The sequence below is a fragment of the Rhipicephalus microplus genome, chromosome 3, assembly GCF_043290135.1.
Source record: "Rhipicephalus microplus isolate Deutch F79 chromosome 3, USDA_Rmic, whole genome shotgun sequence".
Lineage (NCBI taxonomy): Eukaryota > Metazoa > Arthropoda > Arachnida > Ixodida > Ixodidae > Rhipicephalus > Rhipicephalus microplus.
Genome location: NC_134702.1, coordinates 60,394,210 through 60,420,383, shown reverse-complemented (window position 1 = coordinate 60,420,383; position 26,174 = coordinate 60,394,210). Strand labels below are relative to the sequence as shown.

The window sequence follows — 26,174 nt, the reverse complement described above, 5'->3', positions numbered from 1 at the left end:
AAAGAATTCGACGTTTGAACCTGGCGCAAACGTAAACATAAAAGATAAGGGAACTCTTTTCGCCAAGAAAGACTGTATTCGTAAACAAACAAATGCCGCGGAAACAGCCGAAATAATCACGCAACGAAAGTTTAAGCGCCATCCAGTTACGAATACAGATGGTGCCTGGAAAGTTTTAGGGAAGAAACTAAATATCTGCAGTAATGTACAAAATGAAAAGAACACAAATAAAATAAATATTATTACTAAAAACAAGAAAAATGTTAGTATTGAGACAACGTGCGAAGATACATAAAAGTTCTGTAGACAAGGATACAACGCTTGTTTTAAAGCTATCGAATTAGCGTGACTTCTTAGCGTAACACTCGCTAGAATGTCAGAACACACACAAATGCGCACACATGCACATGCACATGCACATGCACAGACACACACGCACACACACACACACACACACACACACACACACGCACGCACACACACAAACTCGCACACACTATTTTTTATTATATGTGCTCAGATTTGGGTGCACGTTAAAGAACCCCACGTGGTCGAAATTTCCGGAGCCCTCCACTACGGCGTCTCTCATAATCATATGGTGGTTTTGGGACGTTAAAACCCACATATCATCATCATCATCATCATCATCATCATCATCATCATCTTTTTAATTATGAAATTCTTCTTACGAAAGAAGTCACAAGAGCACAAACTTTTCAACAAGAGAAAATACAGTTTTGTCACCATCTCTCCACCGCTGCGACACATTTCAACCATTTATCGCAGTTTCGTATCTGAAAACGTAATATGAATAGTGGCTACACAGAGAACGAGCATACTATGACATTTTTAATTACATGCACAGATTCCAAGCCTCAGTGCATTCATCTCGTCGTCGGATGACATTTACACACGAAGGCCGGTTTTCCAAGTCACGGGTTATTGGCCACTTCAGTCGTCAGTTCGGGAACTTTCCTTTCGTCAGAACCATTGGAAGTGGAGGGGCGTCCCTTTCGCGATCTCGGCCTGCGGCAGCGACCTCGAACGCACACGCCTTCTCGTACCATACGCTGAAAGTAAAAGAGTGCATTTTGGTTCAAAACAATAATACAAACATTGGATTAAAAAAGTTGCATTCCGGATAATCGTGATATTAGTTACAGCTCACAAGTGATGCCAACCAAGGAAACATTGAAACATGGCCTAATAGGGCAAAATACGGAATTGTGTATTCTACAGCGCCATGCTTCATTGCCCCGTTTCATATTGCTATAGAACCGACCAGCCCGCCTACGAGCCCTTTTGCGTACGAAAACCTACGTTTTCATAAATTTCTGAACTCCCATTGCAGTTGGATTGATATTTACAGCTCTACGTGTATCCGACCTTGAAGCAGTTAACAAAAAAAAAGAACATACATAACACATGACGGATGCTAAGGTGGTATGTCCTCGCCCATTTATTGTATAAGTTATATGCTTAACTTGAACTTTAACAGGCGCATTTAGGCAGAGTGAAATGTGCGCCATTTTGGGCTCAGATGGCCGAGTTGATGAAGCATATCATGCGGTGCCAGCACTAGGCTGACCGAAGGTTTGTTCCTCAGCCAGCCCGGAAGCACATGAAGAAAGGGAGGCCATCACTCGTGAAAGTATGGGTAGAGACACATAAAAGGAGGGGGGGGGGGAGGGACCACACATTCAAGCTTCTGAAAAGTTTTGTGCAAACTGTGAGAAAGAATGACAGTAGCAGACAGATTGATGCACATGTGTTCAACGATAACACGCTAAGCGGTAGGTGAATACGAACTACCATCTAGTGGTCGTAGAAGCTGCCACGTCCCTTACAACTTACTTGAGTGGGAATAGAAAGGGGGCGGGAGGTATTTCTGGCTGGTCTGGAAAAAAGAATGTAATTGAAAGGTGTGATAACCAAAGCGTAGCTGAAAGACTGAATACATGCGTAGAGTAAAACAATATAGGAAGTATGCAGCTCTCAGTGTCGATTTTTTCTTTAGATGTGAAGGAGCTCTTGGAGTAGCCTGTGTAACGCTGTCGCGTGTGTCCGCACAACCCTCTAGGTGCAGCTGTTGGAGCGGTGCCAAGTAGGTTCAATCGCAGCTGCGCGTTGACGTCACTCTCTGGTTCATCCGTAGCAGCTGCCGGCTCCTCCGCCCACTCGCAACTTTGTATATTCCACCGTGCTGGCAGCACACCTCTCTCGCTTCACCCTCTCCACCACACGAAACGCTCGACCACACGTCGAGTGGAAACACTAGATAGATTAAGTTGCTTGTTTGCCACAGCCGTACGGACGCGGTCTGCCATTGCAAAGGCCTACAGGCTGCGTCTGTACGGTGGCTGCTGATGCGTGTCTAAATCTATCTACTTTCTCGGCTCGTTTATCAGCTATGAAATATACCCAAAAGCCAACCCACCTTCCGCGTCTCTACGTTTCAAACAAACGTTTACTGGAATAAACGCTACAACAAGTTTCACTTCAAACCATTCCTCCATCACCCCGGTTGAAGCCCGTTTCAACCGGGTTAACGCTGTCCTCACCGCTGTTGTTTCGCATTCAATCAGGGTTCCCTTCGGGAATATGGTCCCTGAAGGGAACCCTTATTTTCGTTCCAGATGGCAGGTGCCGACAATGAGACCCGTGACGAGATGTCAACGCCTTCCTATGAATGTAACACGCCAAAGACGACAAGACACCTTAGACAAAGGCAGGTATATCTATCATAAAATTGGTCAACCTGTTCGAGGTACCGAAAGACTGTTTGATGCCTATAAGTTCCGTTCTGTAATATAATGCCCAACATCCCGATTACTGGGAAATGACCTTAAAGTATATGTTTTAGGGCGCGGACTCTTCTCTGAATATATATAATCACACAGTTGTGTGAAAAGTAGAAGACAAACAACCCTCTAAAGATGGTTGGTCGGTGATTCGTAGAGAAGTAATGTGTCAAAAATTCTTTGAACGTTCTAAAAGTGCCCAGTAAAACTTCGTCAGCCTGGTCAGAAAACGCTGCTGATCAGTAGTTGACGCTCTTGAGAACACGTAAGCCAATGATTAAAGCGTGGTACTCGGCCCGCAATTTGGAATGAATTCTCAAAGTGAACTAGAAGTCATTACCTTTTTTTCCGCAAAGTACGCCCTATACCCGCGTAGCCATATCGTATACACAAATTTAAGACCGTTGGCTAATTTGAGCTACGTGAGGTGTACAGTTACGGCGGCTGTCGCGGCAACCCAACCCGCGTGTGGGCGCACGCTCACGATCGCACCAAATGCATTCCGCATGTGAAAAAAAAAGTTCTCAAGGTTATAACTCATGCATAAAGTATAGCTTATTTCCACAGTGCCATTCCTTTCAGCTTGGGTTTCAGCGCACTCTTTCGGAGGAGAGAAAAGCTCGTGCAACAAATCCCTGTTCATACGTGCGATTGTATCTGCATGATTGTAAAAAATGGAGAGCTGTATACGTGAGGAAAAAAAGTGCATAATTTGGGGCATTCGATGCTCCCTTAGACTGCATGTCTCCCTAAGGAAGTTCGGCACAATGCCACTAGGTATGACACTCGTATAAATGAACGAAAGTAAAGAAGTCTGACGTATTGATTGATATGTGGGGTTTTACGTCCCAAATTCACCATATGTACATAAGAAACGCGGCAGTGGAGGGATCCAGAAATTTCGACCCCCTAGAATTCTTTCACGTGCGCTCAAATCTGAGCACACGGGCCTGTAACATTTTCGCGTCCATCGAAAATGCAGCCGTCACAGACGGGATTCGATCCCGCGACGTGCGGAGCAGCGGCCGAGTGCCTTAGCCGCTAGACCACCACGGTGGGGCTGAACTTAGTCATATACCTTTATCACCGCGAATATCCAAATACTGAGGTACTTCCCGCCTCTCCAACATTTAACGCAATAGCATGAAAGAGCTCGTTTCGCTTAAGTTCTTGTGTTGGCATTGTTGGTTATGAGCGAAAAGTCATCTTGTGCATGGCCGAAAAATTAGGAAGGATGCAAAAAATGTCAATAAAAATTTATGCATCTGAGGTACTAATAAACCCGGGTGGTCTGCGTAGCAAGGAAGTGTTCTATCATAGAGCCACGCTTCTTCTTCTTCTTCTTCTTCTTCTTCTTCTTCTTCTTCTTCTTCTTCTTCTTCTTCTTCTTCTTCTTCTTCTTCTTCTTCTTCTTCTTCTTCTTCTTCTTCTTCTTCTTCTTCTTCTTCTTCTCCTCCTTCTTCTTCTTCTTCTTCTTCTTCTTCTTCTTCTTCTTCTTCTCCTCCTTCTTCTTCTTCTTCTTCTTCTTCTTCTTCTTCTTCTTCTTCTTCTTCTTCTTCTTCTTCTTCTTCTTCTTCTTCTTCTTCTTCTTCTTCTTCTTCTTCTTCTTCTTCTTCTTCTTCTTCTGCTTCTTCTGCTTCTTCTTCTTCTTCTTCTTCTTCTTCTTCTTCTTCTTCTTCTTCTTCTTCTTCTTCTTCTTCTTCTTCTTCTTCTTCTTCTTCTTCTTCTTCTTCTTCTTCTTCTTCTTCTTCTTCAAGTGTTAGGTGAATTTGTTTTTTTTTCTTCGCAATACTATTCGTATATGCCAGGGATAGGTTTCACAACAAATAATTACTGAATAATAATATATAAACGTTTAAAAGAATGAACAATTTAGCTCTATATTATTTTAGTCTGACTGTTAAATTTATCTATTGCGTAGTAAACATCCTTGGGACTGTAGCCCAGAATAGAGGCGCCGAATGATAGAACAACTGATTCGGATATTTTCAGACCCAAGTTTTGAAGAAGTGGTGCTATGAATTTTCTTCTCAATGACGTATAGCGGCGACAGGATAGAAAGTAATGACTGATTGTTTCCTCCTCTTTACAGAAGATACATAGAGGAGACAACGCGTGACATGCTCTATGCAGGTAAATGTTGAGGGTGGTAACCCGGCAGCGAAGTTTGGTTATGGCCACTTCCATTATTCTCGACCGCGGTAAATCACTTTTCCATTTGCTTGAAAGTGCACTGAAAATAACTTCCTCTACTTGGAAATGCAGTGAAGGTAACTTGAATGCTTCAAAAACATACGCGTCTTACATACATGCTTCACAATGCAACATGCAATATCGAAGTAATAATGCGTGTAACAAAACTACATTGTGACTGGGCGCCAAAATATGTGATTATCGTTACTTGATGGTTCAAAGCGGGCTACCCACTGAAAAAAGGCATACACTGTACTGCGTCTTTATCCTTAGGGCCACGTAGTGGGCGCGTAGCAATTTCGAAAAGATTTCACGTGCACGTTTGCCCATGGTTTAAAGCATAGTACCCACTACACAGAGGGCATCCGTATGCGAAAGCCCCACTGACACAAGCCGTTTGGAACTCGCTTTGCATTACTATGCACTAATGACAGGATATCGCTATTGAATTCAACTCTTGTAGGCGAAGCTTGAGAATCCCCCTTATTTGTTTTCCAAAAGCATTGTGGATACGCACAGTACCACTGCTGTCTTGTGTGATTATTGCTGGGAAGAAGATGGTGAAACACATCGCAAAATTATCCAAGAAGCTTGCCTTGCAAGGTGTGCCGTCCTCTTCAACAGCCATCCTGATATTCCCTTCAGGCATGTGACACAGGTAGATGCAGTACCGCACTGTGTCCTGTTCGAATGCTTCAGAAAGAGAGGGACGAACATAACAGCTTTCATGTTGGACGGCTCTGTGCTAGCAGGGTGCATTGTCCCAGTTGTTCTATTCCGTTTACACGACACCCGTTTGTTCATATACCAATGTGTAGGTAACTGCGTTTAGCGAAGAAGAAATGCGTTTGCCTGTACACGATCTACGTTCTTAATACACCACAAGAAAGGTAAAGAGTGGCACTGAGTGCCAGTATTTTCACCCCAATTAAAATTATCGCCTTCATATTTTGAAAAAGTACGTGTCTGTGTAGGTAGAGAACTCTTATTACGCTAAACAATCACTTGCGAAATTAACGGTTGATCGAACCGCACTTTGGAATCCTCCGAGTTAAATCAAAAGATTATTCGAACATCTCGATGAAGCTTGATATGTGGGGTTTAACGTCCCAAAACCACCATATGATTATGAGAGACGCCGTAGCGGAGGGCTCCGGAAATTTCGACCACCTGGGGTTCTTTAACGTGCACCCAAATCTGAGTACACGGGCCTACAACATTTCCGCCTCCATCGGAAATGCAGCCGCCGCAGCCGGGATTCGAACCCGCGACCTGCGGGTCAGCAGCGGAGTACCTTAGCCGCAAGACCACCACGGCGGGGCATCTCGATGGAGCGGACGTAGCGAAAATCACAATTCGAAGAATAACTTATGGTCTAAGCATCGACAAGTATTGGCAACTAAAAAAACTTACATCATTAAACAAATGTCGGTTTGCTTGAATGCGTCAGGGATAACTCTATATAGAGGCTCATATTGAAAGTCTAGTCCTACAGGCGATCACCTGACCTTCGATTTGAACAAAGTACTTTCGAAACCGGCTAGCCTGTGGTAAATACCGCTTACGAACATAAGTTATTCCTGATTAGGACAACGATTTTTAGCTGGTCAAATCAACACAGATAATAGGTGTATTGGATATGCAATTAGGAAGCATGAATTTGGTTCACAGATGATGCATTTGTGAGTTTAAGTAACAGAATGACGCAACATGAAATTGGCTTACATCACTGTCTTTAACACTGGACGTCTGTTCTGATGCGGTGTTTATAACGCCTAATGTACGAATGAGCTCTGCTCAACAAGAAGAAAAACAAAGAAAATGCACAGAGAAAGTTCTATTTTGTTAAGATGCCTCATGCGTAAAATTTTTATTATTTGTCTGAGCTCTGAAGATAAGTTCAAAGTAACTATAGTTGGGAAATAATAGCGCAAAGAATAAAGCGTCAATCACGTTCATTTTATTTATTCTTGTGTCAGTAAATTATTTTAAGTGAACTATGCCCGACTAACCAGCACCAACATATTTGTTTCATGATACGTTGAAGGTATATTTAACAGTAATTATATGTATTACGCAATAATGCACCATGTTCATTCTGAGAACGCAATGATAAAAAAAATTTAAACTTGCAGCAATAATGCAGCACCTGCATATGGTATAGAGGACAGCTGAATATGAAGTTGTGGGGTTGGTGATGCCGCATTTTGATTAGTATGAATACAAAATACTCTCTTGCACATTGACTTCAGTGTACTTTGAAGAACCACTTGAAATTTAAGCAAATACGTTGTTCCCAACAACGGTGTGTCCGATTTTATTACTGCATATGCGCGCGCAACAACACAGACCTTAATTTCTAACCAGTCACAATATGTTCCTCACCAGTTTTGCGCGCAAGCGGTGACATGCAGGGTCTGCAATGAACTTGTAGGGCATCACTTCAATGAACACACCTGCGTAATAACCATCGAATAATAATAAATTTCTTTATTATATCCTAATGTTGCGGACGAAGTGATCTAACCAACCTAAATGGATCGCATACCTGTTATTTACTTTTATCACGTGCCCAGAATAGCATTACAACAACTTAAGTGTTTTAGCTACGTGGTAGATGGAAAAATAAACTCAGTTTTCTTTGTAAACAACCTGTACCTCACCTGAAATGACACTGCTGAGGTAAACACATGCGATGCTAAGCAAAACATTTATTATTTAAAGTATGTTTAATGTTTGCGGAAAGATGGAGGCAGAAATGTTGAAGGCCCGTGTGCTCAGATTTGGGTGCGCGTTAAAGAACCCCAGTTGGTCGAAATTTCCGGAGCCCTCTACTACGGCGTCTCTCCTAATCACAGCGTGGTTTTGGGACGTTAAACCCTACAAATCAATCAAATCATGTTTTCAGAAAGGAAAAAAAAAACATTTTTAGTTTCAGTCTTTCAATATAATGTATTCCATGACTGATACAAACATGTTTTTATGAGAAAAGTTCCAGTTTAAACCAAATCACTCATCTAATTACAATCTTATTTTGCTGTACTCTAACTGGCAATGCGAAGGATACATAACGACTTTGAGGTTTTGTATTTATTCATGAATACTGAGCATTGATTGATTTGTGGGGTTTAACATCCCAAAACCACCATATGATTACGAGAGACGCCGTAGTGGAGGGCTCCGGAAATTTCGACCACCTGGGGTTCTTTTACGTGCACCCAAATCTGAGCACACGGGCCTATAATATTTCCGCCTCCATCGGAAATGCAGCTGCCGCAGCCGAGATTAGATCCCGCGACCTGCGGGTCAGCAGCCGAGTACCTTAGCCACTAGACCACCGCGGCGGGGCTTAATACTGAGCATATGGAGCATATATGGTGTCCGGGCAGCATAATCATGGCTCAAAATTTTTCACGAAGTAAACAATAACAATTACATCATATTTGCTTTCATGACCGGTTTTGTCAAGAGTTGACTGTAAAAATAGAGAGCTGTAAAAGTTTACAGAGTATGGTAGTTTCAAAGCAGTAAAATTTCAAATTGAACGTAAACGTTAGCAATACACAGTTGCAAAATACGGCAAAGTGCCACTTGCTCGTGCACTAACCATTACATGTCTGGCTGCAACGAGCTGGAAACTGCATGCATGTGTTGATCCCTATCGTGATAGTCGTAATCATCATCATCATCATCATCATCATCATCATCATTGTCGTCGTCGTCGTCGTCATCATCATTAACATAACAATTGTTCCTATCATTATCACCGTGCATGTGCGAGATCACAATGCACGCAAGTAGGCACCACCCTCTTCACTCACATTATCATTAGGGGTCATCGCTTCAGTAGCGCGTTCAGTGAGACATTAAAAATGATAGCATCATCATAAGTGAACCAGTCTTATTCTAGAATCAAACAACACCCTTCAGAAAGCCTGAGCATTGATTGTGGCACCTCTTATAGTAAAAATCTATAGTGTATTACTTGACATCATCTCTGACGTCAATGCAGTTCTTATAGAATGACTCGCGCTATTAACGCGCCATCAATTCACGCAGTCGATTTGAAAAGTGCATATGATTGCGTACGACTATATAGTTTTTCCTATATTAACGAAAAACCTATAAAATCTCACACTAAGTGACTACACAATTGTTTTACATCGGAGAATATCTTTTACGTGACTTTAACACGTACAACTCGAACGCGTATATTGAAAAGAGCGCGTGACACTTACCAACAAAAACCACAGCGACGACTATTACTATTGATGACTTCATGTTACTTAACTTCCGTCGGCGCTTTCGCGAAGATGGTACTAATAAGTCAGCTCGTTGACGCCTTGTATCCAATGTGGGCGCCTCCGGTGAAAGCTCCACTGTGGAAGAAGCTTTCTCCGAGAATCAAATTGTCTCGAGGAGGCAATGTTTACCAACCAATACACACGAAAAAAATAGTCTAAAATTGGCTTCCTGACACATTACCACGAGGCAGAAGAAATTCCCTCATAGGCACTGCGCCAACACCAGCGCAGTTTCACTATGTTGGCTGGTGACCTTGATCAGGCAGGCCTCTGGGTGTATCCCCTAATTACGAACCAGTTGGAAGGCGTCACTATCAAAACGCACCGATAAAAAAACTGTAGAAAAAAAACGTAGAAAAGCAGTCACCAGATCTAGCTGCATAGTCGACTCGTTAGCGCCGGAGAAAGATAGCTCGCGGCTATGGCTTTCCCCGCCTTGTTGTCGTCAGAGCGTTGTTTACGGCAACACGTGACCCGCTTGCTGCTGTGGCAGTCGTGCCTGCACGAATGAGAGTTCTTCCTGCGTTTAATAATTACGCTCAAGGCATATCTACTCACGTCATTTCCGCTCCAACAAAACAAGCGGTCGTACGGCGATGGCGTCGTAAAAAGATGTGTCAATTCATGTGGTGGCTGCCGAGCAGCAAGCATAAAAAACTTGCTTCCCCATGATCTCCAATATTGGAGCTACGAGGGCAGCCATCGTGCATAGGAAATTAAAAAAAAAACGCAGTAAAAGAAAGAATGCTCGTAAATGTTAAAATAAGGTATCGTGTAGGCGTGAGTAATAAATACAAGGAATAAAAGATACTAACTATACGCGGCATCTCGCCTCGATTTAACTGAGGCCGAGTTGATTGCGGAAGATGTAGGGGAGGGGGGGAGATATTTCTCCTCGAAGTTAGTATTGCATGTCGACAACAACACGTACACATACACCCCCAACACGTACACCCCTTCCTCTCGAAAACAAAATTTCTCACCATGTTCTTCCTACCATTCTCAGCTTTAAGGACTCCTCCGTCGAAGACAACGCATGCGCATGCAAAGGTACGAGTTTGCATCTCATCTATAATTGCAACCTTCAATTTAAGGCAGTAAATGGCTACATATATAGCATTCCTTGGTTCCTTGAACTATTAACGCAAGAGGGTTAAGAAGCCAGTTTCGCAGGAACTCCTGCGTCGGCGTCGGTGTCGTTAATTGTGAAAGAAAAATCACCACCTTGTCCGTAACCAATAAGGTGATATTGACGCAAAGTGAATATTAAAATCAGTGCAGTCGATTAACGGCGCTGAATTTTAATCACATTACCTATTGTTCCATAACTATGTATTACCCTTTTTACAGTAAACCGGTCGAAACAAATATTCTCTGTCCCATGTTCACAAAGAAGTTTATCACGTATGTCTCGCACGAAACAAAGTCGTTAGGGGGTGAAATGGTGTGTGCCCCATGCAAATGCCGCCAGTCGCTATAGAGCTTTACTGAAAGTCAGCAGCAGAGCACATTGGCGGCAAGCGCCGATTGGGATTTGAGGAACTTAATTGAGAGAGAGTGTAATTTACCATCAAAATTACCTGAATTACTAATCTGGCGGGGCATAATGTTTCAGCTGCGTTAGTTTAACTGTTAGTTGCTAGTGGCAGTCGCCAGTGATGGCCTGGTGTTTTAGCTATAGTTATTTTGCATGGAGTGCGTAAGCGTCACAAGTACTTGAAACAGGCTACATAGGCATGTCATTGAGCCATCTTGATTAGTGTTTTATTCGTTCTCAACACCGTTCATGCGTAATCGAGCTAAAATTAACTCATGAACGCAAACTTCGTAAAAAATATCGTAAACCTAATAGTTGCCTTGATAATTCGATCAAGTCATATTTTTCGCCTTATTAATATAGGCTCCTGCTGAATTAAATAATACTATCACGCAATTTACATAGCGCGGCCACTGCCGACATAATGGACAGTGGTCGCTACGCTCAACACCAGTTTCAATGTGGCCGCTGAAATGGCGGCAGGGCTGGTGAACTTGAATGATCTGTAGACGATACGGTTGCCCAGGTTTTGCAGCTTGCGCAAGTTGCCGGCCACCCGATTCTTGCAAGTGCCGAAGTAGTAGTACAGGTTGTTCCTTAGCTTCTTGAGCTGCGTGTTCAAGTTAAATTTGTTGAGTACCTCGGAGTCACCGCCAGCTTTTGCCGACATTATGAACGTATTCAAACAAGTGGTGTAGTCACATGCTCTTAACATTCTCCAAGGCGTCTCTTCGTGGCACTCAAAGTACCATCTAGCTAATAGTATTTCATGCCACGTCATGAAAAAAAAGTTTTGCAACGAAAACATTTGCATCGAAGTAACCTTGTTGATTTACAATAACTCGTCGTTTTGACCTGCCGATTCTAGTAGCAAGAATTTGTGGCACGCTTCAAGAGTCTTCTCTTTCCTTTCGTACCAGCCAGCACCCTGAAAGCTACCTCGGAGTGGAGAGGGGGGCTATGAGGATCCGCCCTTTCGTCAGCGCGCGTCATGAAATTGAGCACTCTTTGTTTTAGCATGCGTGCTTTTTTTTGTTCACAGTACAGGCTCGCACTCAGGCTTTTGGTGAGTTCTAGCGTGACGCAGGTCACTGCAACGCATGAGGGAGCAAGAAGGAGCAATTTCTATCTGATTTTCGAATTATTTGTAATTGACAGGCCACATGCCGGGCGATGGTGTTTGGCTCACGTGTTCGAATGGGCCTCCACTACCGACGAGGAGCTCCTTTTGGGACCACGCTAAAAAAGTTTTGCAGGGGTCTTTCAAGGTATCTGCTCTTATAATAAAGAGATTACTACTTTTTTCTGATATTCATCGAATCCTTGATGTTTCACTGCATCTGCTAGAGAACTCAAAAGTTTCTCGTTGTTGTTCTTTTTTTTGCACGTTCCACACTTCGCTATCATAGAAGAAAGAGAAAAAAAAATAAAAGGATGTGACAAGGGGGTTAATTTTGAAGAACTCGTTTGCTACCCTGTATAGGAGTGGGAAAATAAGGGTCGAAAGAGTATATAGATAGACTGCAATGCAAGATTGCATAAGGAAGCATAGGCGTTAAATTTTGCTTTAGCTTTAGGACTAGAAATTAGTCGGTCATATCTTTTGAAGCTCTCCATTACTGTAGCGGATTGGCAAAAGCTGTCTACGCGAAATAAGTCAGTTTCACCACAAGCATGAGGCAATGAATGGAATGTTATAGACAGTAAATCCAGCAGCTAACTCATATACATTTCGATTTTCACGCAGCTCAACAAAGCTCTGGTTCAATGAAACCCGGCACTCCTGTGGCCAAAGTGATTTTTGTGCTTCGAATCCTCTAAAGGTGACGCGTTGACAGCACAGCAAGTTTACGAGCTCTCGTGTGAAGCCTGCTCGAGATAGCGCTCGCGACCACGCCCATATATAAGCAAAGTTCGCAGGCACTGCTCTAGCGACGCAACCTCCCCCCCCCCCCCCGATGCGTTTTCTTTTTGCTTGAGTGAGTCAAAATATTTATTGAAAAACAAAAGGAGGAGAGGTGCAGCTTTTTAGATGCTTCATAGTGGGTGGAGTCCTTATTCCGGGACCCCATTGGTGACACTTGCTAACCTAGCACTCTGGACTAAGGCCCTTTGTGCTTGAAGGTCCGAGCAACCCAGCAAGGTTGCCTCCCACTCCTCTCTCGTTGGGTTAGGGTTGGGGGGAAGAGCTGAATTGAGCTGGCAAGCCCAAACAATGTGGTAGGTGTCAGCCACCTGCTCACACTATTGGCACTTGCCGGTGAAGGAGCAATCCAAATGTTGCATGATTGTCGGGCACAATAAAGTATTGATGAAATGTCTCAGCAAGATGCGTTCATTAGCCTTCCCCGGCCCCTTTGCAGGAGGTGGGTATTGACGATGCTGATCCCTGTAATAGGTCATATTATCTTTGAATGTGAGCAGATATTTGCCTTTGGGTTGCATGCCCTTAGGATCTAAGCGGATGCCCGGTGAACGAGTGCTCGTTCTGCTTGAGACATCATCGACCGGAGGCCTTGCACGTGGGACGATGTAGTCGATTGCACCCATCGTGTGAGGGCGATGGCTGGTTGTTAACATCTTTGCTTCAGCCACTTTCGTCCCAGGCGTTTGCGCGCTTTTATTTGCACGCAGAACGTATGATATGCGAGGCGATATTACTAATTTGGACTTTATACGAAGCACAACGGTGACGCCAAGCGCACGCTAGAAGAGTCCATGACAGTTATGTGAATACTTAAGTAATGAAGTCATTGCAGAGAGTAGGTAAGAGATGACCCCTTGTGTCGCAATAGTGTTTTAATAGGTTCCACTGTTCGGTGAGAAACAAGTTCATTTTTACGATGTTTTGATGTCTTTTTGAAGACTTAACTAGCACATACTTCGTAGAACTCACCACAATGATCAGTTGATGAACACAGCCATAATTTGTGTGGTCCAGGGAAACACGATAATGGTCACATAGTTGTTCATAGGTTTGTGAGTAATCGAGGCAACCGGGGAGGTAGAACTATTAGACGTGTACGCGTGGTGGGTTACGGCTGTACCCAAGGAGAAACAGGGACTAAAAACGCATGCGAATAATATCTCGCCTGCATCTCGCCAATGGAGACGACGTTGTCGAAGACCACCACGAGGGCCTTGCCGGTGCACGGCGGGAAAGTGAGCGAGCCCAAGTAGAGGTAGTAGTTGGACGTCGAGTTCGGGAGCAGGAAGGCCATGGGAATCAACGTCTCGGTCGTGTTGCCTCGCGTGGTCATGTGCTCGGTGGCGTTGATGAGTATGTCCAGGAAGGGATTGGACGCCTCCTTTTTCTAAAGACCAGACGTGTTCGAGGTGGCAAAATCACTTTCTGCGATGCGCAACTGATGCAGTGACAGCTATAAACTTCATTTGCAAAAAAAAGAAAGAAAAAGAGACACTGTCGCAGAGAAAGGTTTTGAATAAAAAAAGTGTCTTTTGCACATGGTGGCGTCATTTGAAATTGAATACAGCAACAAACATTACTCATGTACGGTCAAAAAATGTTTTTTCTAGTTCATGAATGGTTCTGAACGGGGAGTGCTCCCGAATACAGTAAGAGCCAAAATAAGGAACAGAACCTTGCGTGGATATTGTTTCGATAAGCCAAATGTTGTATTGCCCTGGAAGCTTCAGTTTGCTCTAAGGCACGTAGTCTTCAAACAAATCTTCTTTCAGACACCGCTACTTTGTACGCACCAAATCCGGAGCACCAGATACATCGAAGCACTGGTCCCGTTGAGCACTGGTCGCGCGTCCATTTTTGACTGTCACCAATGCGCGGCTCATGTTTACCGATGTCCATACCTGCTGCGCATGTAAACATGCACAGAATATGCCCCATTGTGAATCCAGATACACGTCTGCTTGTATTGTCATTATTACGTAAAAGAGGCTAACGTGTTGCAGCTGGACAATTCATTATTTCACATGTTTGCAACCACCATCGTGTGACTGACCCAAAGAAGTCCCTTTGCGACCAAGGCTAACACTTTCGATAAGTCGCTTAGATTTACCTTGATCACACAACCGGTGCTAGTTACAGATGTGAACGAGTTTAGGTTTGTGCTGTTAATCATTCATGCGCTACATGCAGCTGTAAAAGCAACACTCACTCGGATCCATGAAAAATATTGAATGTCTACGTGCGTAAATCGAGAAACTCGACTGCACGCATGCAGATAACAAGAGAATATTATCGGTGTCCTAGCTTTGATAGCAAACTCCGTAAACCACAGCTTCGAAATATTTTCATTTTTGATGCGTATTTTCGTGAAACACTGAATCGATTTCACTCCGACAGGTGTGTAGAGAGTCATGCCATCTCGAACCGGTGGTGTGTTTTCTTCGAGCGTCTGCGGCATCGGCTTTGCTGCAGCGACCCCACAAGTTAAAGATTTTAGTCTTTAATGGCCCCATTTTGACTGTAGTGGGGCGTGGTTGCGCTGAAAAATGGGCTCTCACCTGAAAGAGAATGACGAATATGGCCAACCCTTTGTCACGCCGAAGGCAGTCGGTAGGCGTTGGCTTCTCGCACGACATCAGAAGCTGGAGCTGAGGAAACCGAAACGGTGTAGATAAACGCATATTTGTGTGCCTATATGCTTGTTACAAATCTGATCGCGGTTATATCTTGACGTGCCAATTTTCATGAATTCTAGCGATGTGTCATACAATAAAGCTATTTGCTTAGGATAAACAGGATAATCGCCCTCACATGTTACTATATTCACCGGACAGAATGTGCTCCAAACTGCCCACGAAACGTCTCGCCAAGATTGTGGCAGGTTTTTAGGACGGATTTCTTATATCTTGAGTCTTGACAAGCCTTAACGAACCACCAACGTTCACGCTTGATCTCTAAGGAGTGACTTATTTTTATCGATTCACGCGTTCTTCCATGCTTACAAGCCTTGAGAATTGCGCGCGTGACCGTTTTCGACTTTGTCATTATATACACAAAAGGTGAATTTTAATGCCGTTCATTGCCCAAAAAGTGGCCTCTTGGGAAGAGCTCAACGTTGGTTTGCGACTACTCGGTGCATCTTACTTTAGTACCGTGACCATACGAGCTTTGAGTACCGAAAATTATAAAGTTGTGGGGTAAACACACAAGCCGCGTGGCTCACAGCTCAATGTTTAGTTCCCACGTAAAGCAACAGTATTCAGAATTAGAGCTTCCTTAATGCAGACCGGATTCTTCTTACGTGTCGTCAAATTCTCTTACAGCGTTCTCAACGCATTACAACAAAGTCAAAGGGTTGCACTACAGCTGCATGTGTTCGGGTACACTAAAGCGACGGAAAGGCCCAATGAATTTTTTCGAGTTGCACAATCAATCCGACAGCAGTTCGACAACTGGCACGTAAGAGAACGGTTGGAGTGAAACCAGAACAAACCTGATGAACACTCTACTTGAGATCAAATCTCATATCGCGTAGCATAGATTCCCGTAATCTCGAAAGTTTCAAGTGCTAAGGACTTGACGTTGTCAGAAATTTACCTGGAAGCATGGTATCGTGTATTTACTGATATTTAATGTTCTACCTGTCCTTGTGGGTTAATGTGGTGAAACTGGGCTGATAAGTCAAAGCGACGTAGCCCCCCTCCCCCATCCCACCCCGCCCTCTGGCTACTGCGTGGTTACACGAGATTAAGTTGACGTACCTCGGCGTCGAAGTAGCGGCCGTCGAGCGTGTGCTCCGAGCCGCGCTGGCTCGTCTCGTTGCCGAAGCGGAAGACGCCCTTGGACAGCGTGTAGCGAGCGGGCAGCGGACCACCGTAGGACTCGAGATGCGGATGCTCCGGCGTGATGTAAACTGCGTTGTGTTAAAAGAAAAAAAAATATTGCGTCAATGCACATATCAAACTTGCGCTGTATCTGTGCTTATAAGTGCAAAACATTGTCTGGGATTGTACGCCGTACAAACGAGACCTCTCCAGAAGCTTCAGCCGCTTAGTACTATGCCTAAATTTACGCACTCACTTGGCCTGTGTGTGTGTCCCCCATGATTATCGAGTGGCTTTTACTTATTTATTATTTGTTTAGTTATTTTATTGCATATTGCCTATAATTACAATGGACACGTTGGGAATTTTAAGGGAAGGGGAGAAGGGAGTTCGTAACACACGTGATTTATAGATATACAATGCCACTAAGCACTATGAAAACCATTAAACTAGAATATACATGCGTTGTAGTAAAAGAGACAGCACAATACAAATAATTACCTGCAATTAGAAAGACATTCGAACTAATATTTAAATATGCTTACAGAAAGTCCTCTATGGCACAAGAAGCTTGAGCAGATACTCTTTCATCGGCAAACAGATTCGATACTATTTGGTGATTGACTGTTGACCCGCAGTTCATGAGATCAAATGCCGGCGGCCGCAAGGGAGGCGATGTGCCAGAGGCCCGTCAACGCGGATTTAGGTATGCGTTAAAGAACCCCGCTGGTAGAAATTTTGAAAACCGACTAAAACTTGGCGTCTCTCACAATCATTTAATGGTTTCGGCGCGCAAAACACCAACGAATATGACATATCTACCTCTGTTGTCACGCTAATTCAGAGGATAATGATGAACCGGCATTTTACGGAAGTATTTCTTTGTCTAAAGATGCATAAATATGATTAAATCTGTAAGCAATATGGCATAGCGTCACGGTTCTGTATCACACTAAATGAAATGTAATTATACAGGCTTACTACATTGTTTAGAAAAAGTTTATTTACAGCAGGTACAGAACACAAATGCTTCATACCATTCCAGTAACAGGGCACATACAATTCGGCACATCTATATTTCACGACTAACATCACTACGTTACAGTGAAGACATTTTCTCTAATATACATGATTATGTTGGCATACATGTACACAAAAATTCAATGTGATATCACGATACAAGGGTATAACGATGCAATAGATCCAAATGAAACACAATTTGTAACAAATGAAATCACATCTAACAACTCAACGGGCGCTGCTTAGCACCAAGTCGGTCGAAAAATGAGTTGTATCCTTTCGTGTTCCACCTTGACGAAAGGGCACGACCAATGCCGCAGAAACTCTTGCTCCCCGAGGAAGAAAAGCTCTTCGGAGAGGAACGCGAGGATCTCTCGTCTCATTCTCCCCAGTATCGGCCACAAGGCACGCCAGCGGCAATTGGCAGCTACGGCCTCACATCGGTTTCTCCAAAGGCTGAACAGCCCCGCAACTATTAAGAGAGCGGAGAAGCGGCTACGCGGAAATCGGCCGTTGGACACGAAAGTTCGCACACCCTGTCCCCGAAAACCAGCATTAACCGCACGCTAAAAAAGGCGGGAAACCACACATTCAAACGTCGCATGTCGATTGGTCTCTACCATGACGCAGTTGGGGCAAGTGGAAGTGCGAACTATACCTGCCATCGCTGCAACCAATCTCGCGTGGGGAGCAAGCCCCAGCCCAACCTCCAGACAAAGTCTCTGAAATGCCCCGGCAACACTGCGGCAGTTATTGGTTTCCAAGCGCGGTTCAATACAGATTGACGATGCTGGGGCACCAAGGGCCGTAGAAGGGCGGCTATTGTGTCCACCACTTTAGAATCGGCCACCTCTATCTCTGGGCACGTAGCTTCCAAACGTCGGTGAAATGCCAGAAGGGCTCGATACAAAGATGGTAATTCAGTTGATTGGGGACCTTTGTTTATTTGGCTATCCGGCAAGAAGACACGTAGTGATGGCCCCAGATGGTAGCGAGCCAGTGTCTGAGCGGGCATGTCATCATTGCTTAGTATTCGCAATAGAGTGCGGAGGCACAATGTAGAAGCCGCGACGGAAACGTCGGGGAATGCAAAACCGCCTTGATCTCGCGGTTGAGCTAACACTGCACGTGATAACAATTCTGTGCCACCAGACCAAAAAAATGAACTGATGCAGCTTTGCACTTTCCTGCAGACGTGGAGCGGTGGTTTAACAGAATGGCAAAGGTACCAAAATTTTCCTAGGTACACCGTGTGAGTTAAGTATCGGCGTTCCAAGAGGGGGAATTCGAAGTGCCTGGCTGCTTTGATATCATTTAGAAGAGTTCTCTCTTCTCTCTTCTTCTCTCCATGTATTTCTCTGTGGGTCTTTCCCCCTTTTTTGGTCTTTCTTATTTTTTCTGTTTTTCTTTTCTTCTCTATCTCTGTACTTGTACTCTTCCCATCAGATTTATTGCATCTCATGCCGGACGAGTCGGCAAATGTGATCTGCGAGTCAAGCTGAAGATGTAGAAGAGGATGAGGAGAGCACCTGCCCAATCACGGTCATGGTGACTGTTTCCTGTCTGCTCCGCACAAACTAACGGTTGGCTTAAACTTCGCCGCTATAAGGACAGAAAGCAGAACACTACTTCGCATTTGTAATTAATGAATGTAACACTTTTCGCGTGCAGGTTGCGTATTGTGACAATACATAAAATGCCGACTTATGGAGATATTAGACCCTAACCACTGTCTATGTGTTCTAAATTGTGCCAAAATAAACTCGCACTATGTAATTTGCACGGTGAAATTCGCCACGTGCGCATGCAAAATCTTCAAGGAATCTATAGAGTCACATTAGATCCCACCGTACAATACATTTATTGCTGTATTGTATTAAGGAATAGTCTGTCTTGGTGTATAGGTGGCTAGGGTGCCCAGCTGCAGAACCGAAGGTCGTGGGTTCGATACCGGCCATGGCGTTTGCACTTCAATCAAGGTGAAATTGTGGAGGCCTGTGCATGTTGAAGAACACCAGATGGTGCAAATTTCCGGACCCCTTCACTACGGCGTCTCTGATAATCATATCCTGGTTTTGAGACACAAAACACCAGTTATATTAATAATAATAATAATAATAATAATAATAATAATAATAATAATAATAATAATAATAATAATAATAATAATAATAATAATAATAATAATAATAATAATAATAATAATAATAATAATGTTGTCGTAACTAATACGTCCACGACAAGACCAGTGGTTAATAATTTTCCATATCGATATATTTTGGAGAGTTGCAGTGCTCGGTGCGAGAATTTATCCCTTCGCCCGCTCTGGGCACACACTTACGGGCGTGTCCTCCGTTTTCGACCTTGAAGCGAAACGGCACGTTGTAGCCGAGGAATGCAATGGGTCCGAAGCTCTTGAAGCTGGTCTGCAAGAAGTTGATGTTGACGGGCGACTGGCCAGGATTGCCGCATGCCTTCTCGAAGTGTGGCCACGCGTCCTGATCTGGGGAAAGAGGCCAACCATATCTCAACATCCGCGCTCATTCAGTGTAACTACCGCAGTATTGTGATATATCGAAATCTTACGCCATTCAATCACCAAATCTTGCTGCAGCCAATGAACTAAAACTGCAGCAACAATTTTTTTGCCGTGTTCTCGTTGCCATTGAGGTGCTCATCATTACGAAGAGTGGTGTCATGGTACGACTTAACAAACCAATAGATATGAGTTTAAAAAAGCTTATAATAAGGATAGTTGCCGTGTAGAAAGCGGGATAATATTTATTTATTTACCTATTTATCTATTTATTTACCACTGTACCCACAGCGCTTATGGCCATAAAAGAAAGGGTGATGGGAGGAGGGGGAAAACAATAAATTGTTTCGATACGCAAGAAAGAGTATTGTACTTCTAGCATACAATAAAAAACGTAGCTTCCTGTGGGCTTAACATCATTAGCAGTAAGATTATTTCGGCTTGTAACGGACTGACAACGCAAATAATCTAGTTCCTTAGAGTCCATCGGGAACGTGGTTACAGGGATTTAAACTATCCGACTCCAATAAGTGGCGTTTGATGTTCATTTCTATGAGCTTATCTATGAAAAAATTGTTACGTTACGAAAGATTGATTTGCACAATGTATTACTAGTAGCAGCCCTCGAAACAAGAGGCCTCATAAAACGTATTAGTCAGTGACAGTCGCTGTAAGCATGTTCAAGTTTTTTTAACCTATTTTACAACACTGGATAGCAATCTTGTAGGTTATTCATCGTATGTGAAAAGTAATTCTGTTGCGAACACATTTCACTACAAACAAGTAAATGTATGGTGTATGTTAACTTTGCGCAATAAACGACACTCAATATAGACTTCAGTTTACATTTTTGAACGTTACATGACTTGATTGAGTAATGCACGTTATGTTAAACTCTAGGGCTTACGCGGCCATGGAGGTCTACTTTTCTAACTTGCGATCCTAACCATGAGGTGGCAAGAAAGCTATACTGGTGCTGCACTTATAGCCCTCAGTAAAACAAACAAAACTATATCACACGAAAATCAAGACACCATTGAGCACACTTACTTTCTGAAAAATTGGGGTCCATATTGGTCACGTTGCCGCAATACGGCGACTTGTAGGCCCACCTACCACCGTCGCAGTACTCGCGCCCTGCAAAAAAAAAAAAAAAAAAACGTCAACAGCATTGCGAGAATGCATCATACTTTTCCTCTAGCTTTTTTCTATTTTTTGAGCTGTTGTTCAAGTACCATGCATTCAGCAAAATCTCCCAGTCTGCTAACCTACTTACATATTCATCACAATATTGAATCAAGCATATCCAGGCTGTCTCTAATACGTTTGTAATTATGGTAATATACCAATGTGTTACAGCGGCAAATCGTCGATGCTCGTGGGAGCCATTGGCGCAATCGCGATGTCATTGTGTGAAGTAAGGCTGTAGGCATCAGTAAACGCGTAGAGTGGACTGATAGCACCGACAGAAAATTGGCAGATCCCACGTACAGTGGGAATCGATGATATGTGAAGCACAAATGAGAAATGTTGATATGTCACTTCAAAATCTGCTCAACGTTTCGAGGTAGAGGTAAATGATGCCGTACGTAACTTCCGTGTCATGATTATCATGTTGGGATGTGTCGTTTACATTCGTCATCTATTTAGGTCACGTGACACCAAAATTTAGAATATGTGGAGCTGGCGAAACGGCTGCGAGCACGCTATGAGCGTGGTATGTTGTCATGTTCTTATATCACCCGCGCGTCAGGATTGTCATGTTTGCACCAGTCATATATTTCGTCACCTATTGACGTAACGTAACAGCAAATTTTCTAAATGTGGAGCTAGTAAAACGGCCGCGAGCGCATCATAAAAAGCCCAATATACTCCATTGAAGCGTTGACGCGCACGCACGCTGGGCATGGCGACGCTACGTTAGCAAAACGCGAGCACTCTATAGTCTGACGCCAGGCGCGACCAGCGTCCGTCGACGCGGCCCGATGGGAATTGGCGCGAAATGCAGCATGCTGCATTTTGCGCCGATGCGTTACCCAGACAACACTGCGTCTCCCTCTTTTCGTGACCGAGGAACGCCGGACGCGCTGACACGCGCATGCGTCAAAACAACGCAGCGCTGCGCGCGCCTACGAGTATGTGGCAGGACCGGCGCCTTGCGTGGGAACGCCGGCGTGACGCGACGAAATGAACGCTGGCGAGCACGCGCACAACGTCACGTCGAAATGTATTGGCGCCTTGACAGTGACATGTAGTCATGCTCACACATGACACGCATCTCATGATTATCATGTTTGCACCAGTCACATACCTTTGTAATCTATTGGCGTCACGTAATACCAAATTTGGCATGTGTGAAGCTTGCGAAACGGCCGGGAGCGCATCATGAGTGTGGCATGTAGTCATGTTGTTACATGACACGCATGTCGAGATTCTCATGTTCGGATGTGTCAATTACCTATGTCGTCCGTTCGCTTCGCGTTATACCAAATTTGGTACATGTAAAGCTAGCGAAACGGGTGCGAGCGCATCACGAGCGTAGCATGTAGTCATGTTGTTACATGACACGCATCTCACGTATCATGTTTGCACTAGCATTATACCTTCGTCATCCATTCACGTCCCGTAATACCAAATTTGGTGTAAGTTACGCTAGCGAAACGGGCGCGAGTGCATCATGAGTGTGGCATGTAGTCATGTTGTTGTTAGATGACACACGTGCCATGATTTTCCTGGTAGGGTCTGTCGCTTGTGTTCAGCATGCAATCGTGCCATACCATACGAGTTTTGCAACAATGCATGCGAAAGAAACCACCGCAAGAGCTTCAGGACCATGAAATGTAAATCATGATATTCATGACATACATGTCAAGTTTTTCATGTTATGACTAGCCAAATATGTTCCTCATAAAGTCATGTCATGCCATATCAAGTTTGGTATCGATACCATTCTCGAAACGGCCAGGAGAGCTAAAAGTCGTAGGCGGATAGATAGATAGATAGATAGATAGATAGATAGATAGATAGATAGATAGATAGATAGATAGATAGATAGATAGATAGATAGATAGATAGATAGATAGATAGATAGATAGATACGCTCAACGTCGCCGAAGTTCACTAAGAAATGCTTCACATTTAAGAACATACACGTGCACGCATGTTTGTATTGAGCCGCCATATGCTATGTACCACACCAAGAGACCTCTTCTAGTGGCAGTAATACAACAGCAAATACCAATAAATGTTTTTTTTCACGCACCTATACAATGGAGGTTTTAGGTAAGTCAGATCCTAGAGATCCCCAAGCTACGCTTTCAGCACTGCTCGTATATGCCAGTATATTTAAAAGGCATCGAGCCATACACCTTCAGCCTGACCCCGACATTCAGCAATGCGCCTTAGCCTCAAGCTATGACGTCTCGTGAACACTTGCCGTCATCATGAAGGGAAGGTACCTGAGGATACTAAATTAAGCTTCCTCATGTCAGGCATTCACACTTATTTTTCTTTTATTTGAATTTCGAAATTTATGTCATGGTTTCGACTTAAGGCGCATTTCTTTATAAAACGGTAATTCTTGCTGTCGCTCACAATGCCTGGCCTTAGGGATAACCATTCTTTTCCTCGAGCGTACCTAGTTTAATGTACCAAGATTTATTAGCAGTTCTGATGTTGATTGCTGCTCAACCTTTATGACTATATAACACCGCACACAATGCACCGAGCATTACGCACTGTTAGTGCTTGTTCAAACTTACGGCGGCTACAAAGTTTCGTGTTTCTCTGAAATTAGGATGATGATAAGATTGATTGATTGATATGTGGAGTTTGACGTCGCAAAACCACCATATGATTATGAGAGACGCCGTAGTGGGGGGCTCAGGAAATTTCGACCACCTGGGGTTCTTCAACGTGCACCCAAATCTGAGCACACGGGCCTTCAACAATTCCGCCTCCATCGGAAATGCAGCCGCCGCAGCCGGGATCTGATCCCGCGACCTGCGGGTCAGCAGCCGAGTACCTTAGACACTAGACCAGCGCTGCAGCGCTCCTCTCAAATTACGGACAGTGTTCAAATAATCGTGGGAAGTAGCAATTTAAAAGCCTATAGTTTCCGCTAGAGGATTCGATTTCTCTAGGATAGCTCTTTTCTTGTCTTTCAGTCAATAAGAAGCTCAACCAACACATCAAAACATTAACTGTATGTAACATGTAACAAGTATGTGGGATGCGACTACGTGATAATGGTCTTTATGGAAGTATTGAAGGTATTACAACGGCATCTCAATCCTTGCAGAACAAAAGGGGCAGCAGTTGAAGTATGCGATGCACTGCCTTAGCGGTGGGGAGCGGGGTATCCAAATTCCCCTAAAAAACTTTCAAGTTTAACTACCTATACTAAGTACTCGCAAACGCGCATACACAAGCACGAATATACGCAAAGGGTGGTTGTTTCCTACCCTCTCCCCATGCAAATAAATTGCTGGCTACGCCTCTAATACGTCAATGAATTTTCGAGTGGTAGCCTAGCCGCACATAATGAGCGGCGCCACTTGACACATGCACTCACATCCTGCCACCGGGATGATGTCCGCCAGGGAGCGGTGCACGGCGAATCTGTGGTATAAACCACTGCCGTGCGCTGTGCCTGGCATGTACGCGCAGACCAGCCAGGTGGTCACCAGCGCTGGACACGCTGGCAGGCCTCGCCTCTGATGTGCAAGCCCTTCTGGAATGGACATATCGTGGCGTGAGATAACTGCAAAATGTCATCCCCAAACACCAATATGCATCGAATCCATGTAGGCATTAGAATAATTCAAATACGATTCTTCATGATCCTCGTGTCTCTTTTACCCTGTTAAGCATGCAATGTACAACCTACTCGTGCATATGAATATGTAGGACATTATAAAACGTACATGTACATCAAGGTGTTTTCAGAAGCGTGCTCGCAAATAATTGGTGCACCGAAAGCTTTTTCCTAGGCCCCCGCTACCACATTACTGAAAATAAATTGTTCTTTAAGGTTAACGTTGCTCCTGATCACAGCTTAGCATTATTTTGACACCTTGTCCACACCTCTATTTCTGGCCAGCAATGGGACAAACCAACTGCGCGTTCTTAAGAGAACAAGTCACGAGCCCAATGCCGTTAAGCCTACAGTACCGGTGGGCCACACGTATGGTCGACGGAAGGTCGCCTTGTTATGTCTTGTGGCTTGCACGATCACGGAGTGCAATCGGATGCCATGGCACTCACGGGCAGGCATCATGAGGTCGAGGACGATGGCTTAGTCTCGGTGTTCAGGCCAAGAGCCAGGCAGTGGGCAACCTCCACGTGCCGTACTTCTTCTTCTTCTGTTTTGGCCCGCGGCCAGAACGTGAGGCAACTAGCCGCTCACGTCAGCTTCTTCAGTAACGTGAAAGTGCCAGAGGAACTGGCAAACATAATACCAGCCTTGTGGAGAATCGATATCCTCTTGGGCCCTTATTTCTGTCTAACTTTTATTAAAGTCGGGTGAGTCTTTGTATCGAACGGGGCGTTTTTGAGTTCGAAATTTCATGGGACCATTAAAAAATTCGCCTTGTTAACAATGTTAACTTGTTTGACTGCAGCTGATGATAATTATGCCGGTTCTTCGGTTGTTTTTTTCTTTGCACTATATGGTGATGTGACAAAGGAGCGCGGTACAGGCGCCGGTGAAGGAATAACCCTTGCGAGGCATCTTGATGACAAAGGGCACACAAATTTATTTACAGATTTACAGGTGTAAAGGACACCAGGCGTCGAGAAGCGCCTTTACACCAGGCACGACTGGCCGCTATAAAGGCCACAAAGAGAAAGTTCCTGAGCACATCTGACGCGCTTTCTATCCCCCTCTGTCCGTGCGCGTGCTTCCCCTGTAACGCCGACTGCTTGTCACAGCGTTCATGTGCGACGCGGACCACGTGTCACTGGCACGCCGGTGCTCATTCCATGCAGTGCACTTGGGGGTGTTCCCGCGCTCTTGCGGGACGCAGACAGTG

At 44.2% G+C, this 26,174-nt stretch overlaps 2 protein-coding genes across 2 annotated transcripts; both read right to left on the bottom strand.

The window, feature by feature from the left end:
* Positions 1–831: 831 nt before the first annotated feature.
* LOC142803748 (uncharacterized) lies at positions 832–9,492 on the bottom strand. Its single transcript, XM_075889619.1, has 4 exons — positions 9,233–9,492; positions 7,380–7,450; positions 5,590–5,687; positions 832–1,070 (listed from the first exon to the last, which is right to left on the bottom strand). Exons 1-4 carry the CDS (start codon positions 9,273–9,275, stop codon positions 959–961), a joined length of 324 nt encoding a protein of 107 aa, XP_075745734.1. The 5' UTR covers positions 9,276–9,492; the 3' UTR covers positions 832–958.
* Positions 9,493–11,232: 1,740 nt separating this feature from the next.
* On the bottom strand, positions 11,233–25,490 carry LOC142802811 (carbonic anhydrase 1-like). Its single transcript, XM_075887858.1, has 8 exons — positions 25,408–25,490; positions 24,716–24,874; positions 21,193–21,279; positions 19,948–20,109; positions 16,524–16,675; positions 15,321–15,410; positions 13,928–14,149; positions 11,233–11,445 (listed from the first exon to the last, which is right to left on the bottom strand). Exons 1-8 carry the CDS (start codon positions 25,418–25,420, stop codon positions 11,233–11,235), a joined length of 1,098 nt encoding a protein of 365 aa, XP_075743973.1. The 5' UTR covers positions 25,421–25,490.
* Positions 25,491–26,174: the final 684 nt, after the last annotated feature.

Bases quoted from the DNA above. Each gene is read 5' to 3' on its own strand.
- LOC142803748 (XM_075889619.1), bottom strand. From the start codon at position 9,275: ATGAAGTCATCAATAGTAATAGTCGTCGCTGTGGTTTTTGTTG. The intron at 7,451-9,232 runs GTAAGTGTCACG...GTTATTACGCAG, and splicing joins CGTCGCTGTGGTTTTTGTTG to GTGTGTTCATTGAAGTGATG. The intron at 5,688-7,379 runs GTGAGGAACATA...CTCTTTCTGAAG, and splicing joins ACCGCTTGCGCGCAAAACTG to CATTCGAACAGGACACAGTG.
- LOC142802811 (XM_075887858.1), bottom strand. The intron at 16,676-19,947 runs GTAAGTGTGTGC...AACACAACGCAG, and splicing joins CGAAAACGGAGGACACGCCC to TTTACATCACGCCGGAGCAT. The intron at 15,411-16,523 runs GTACGTCAACTT...CGGTTTCCTCAG, and splicing joins GCCGCTACTTCGACGCCGAG to CTCCAGCTTCTGATGTCGTG.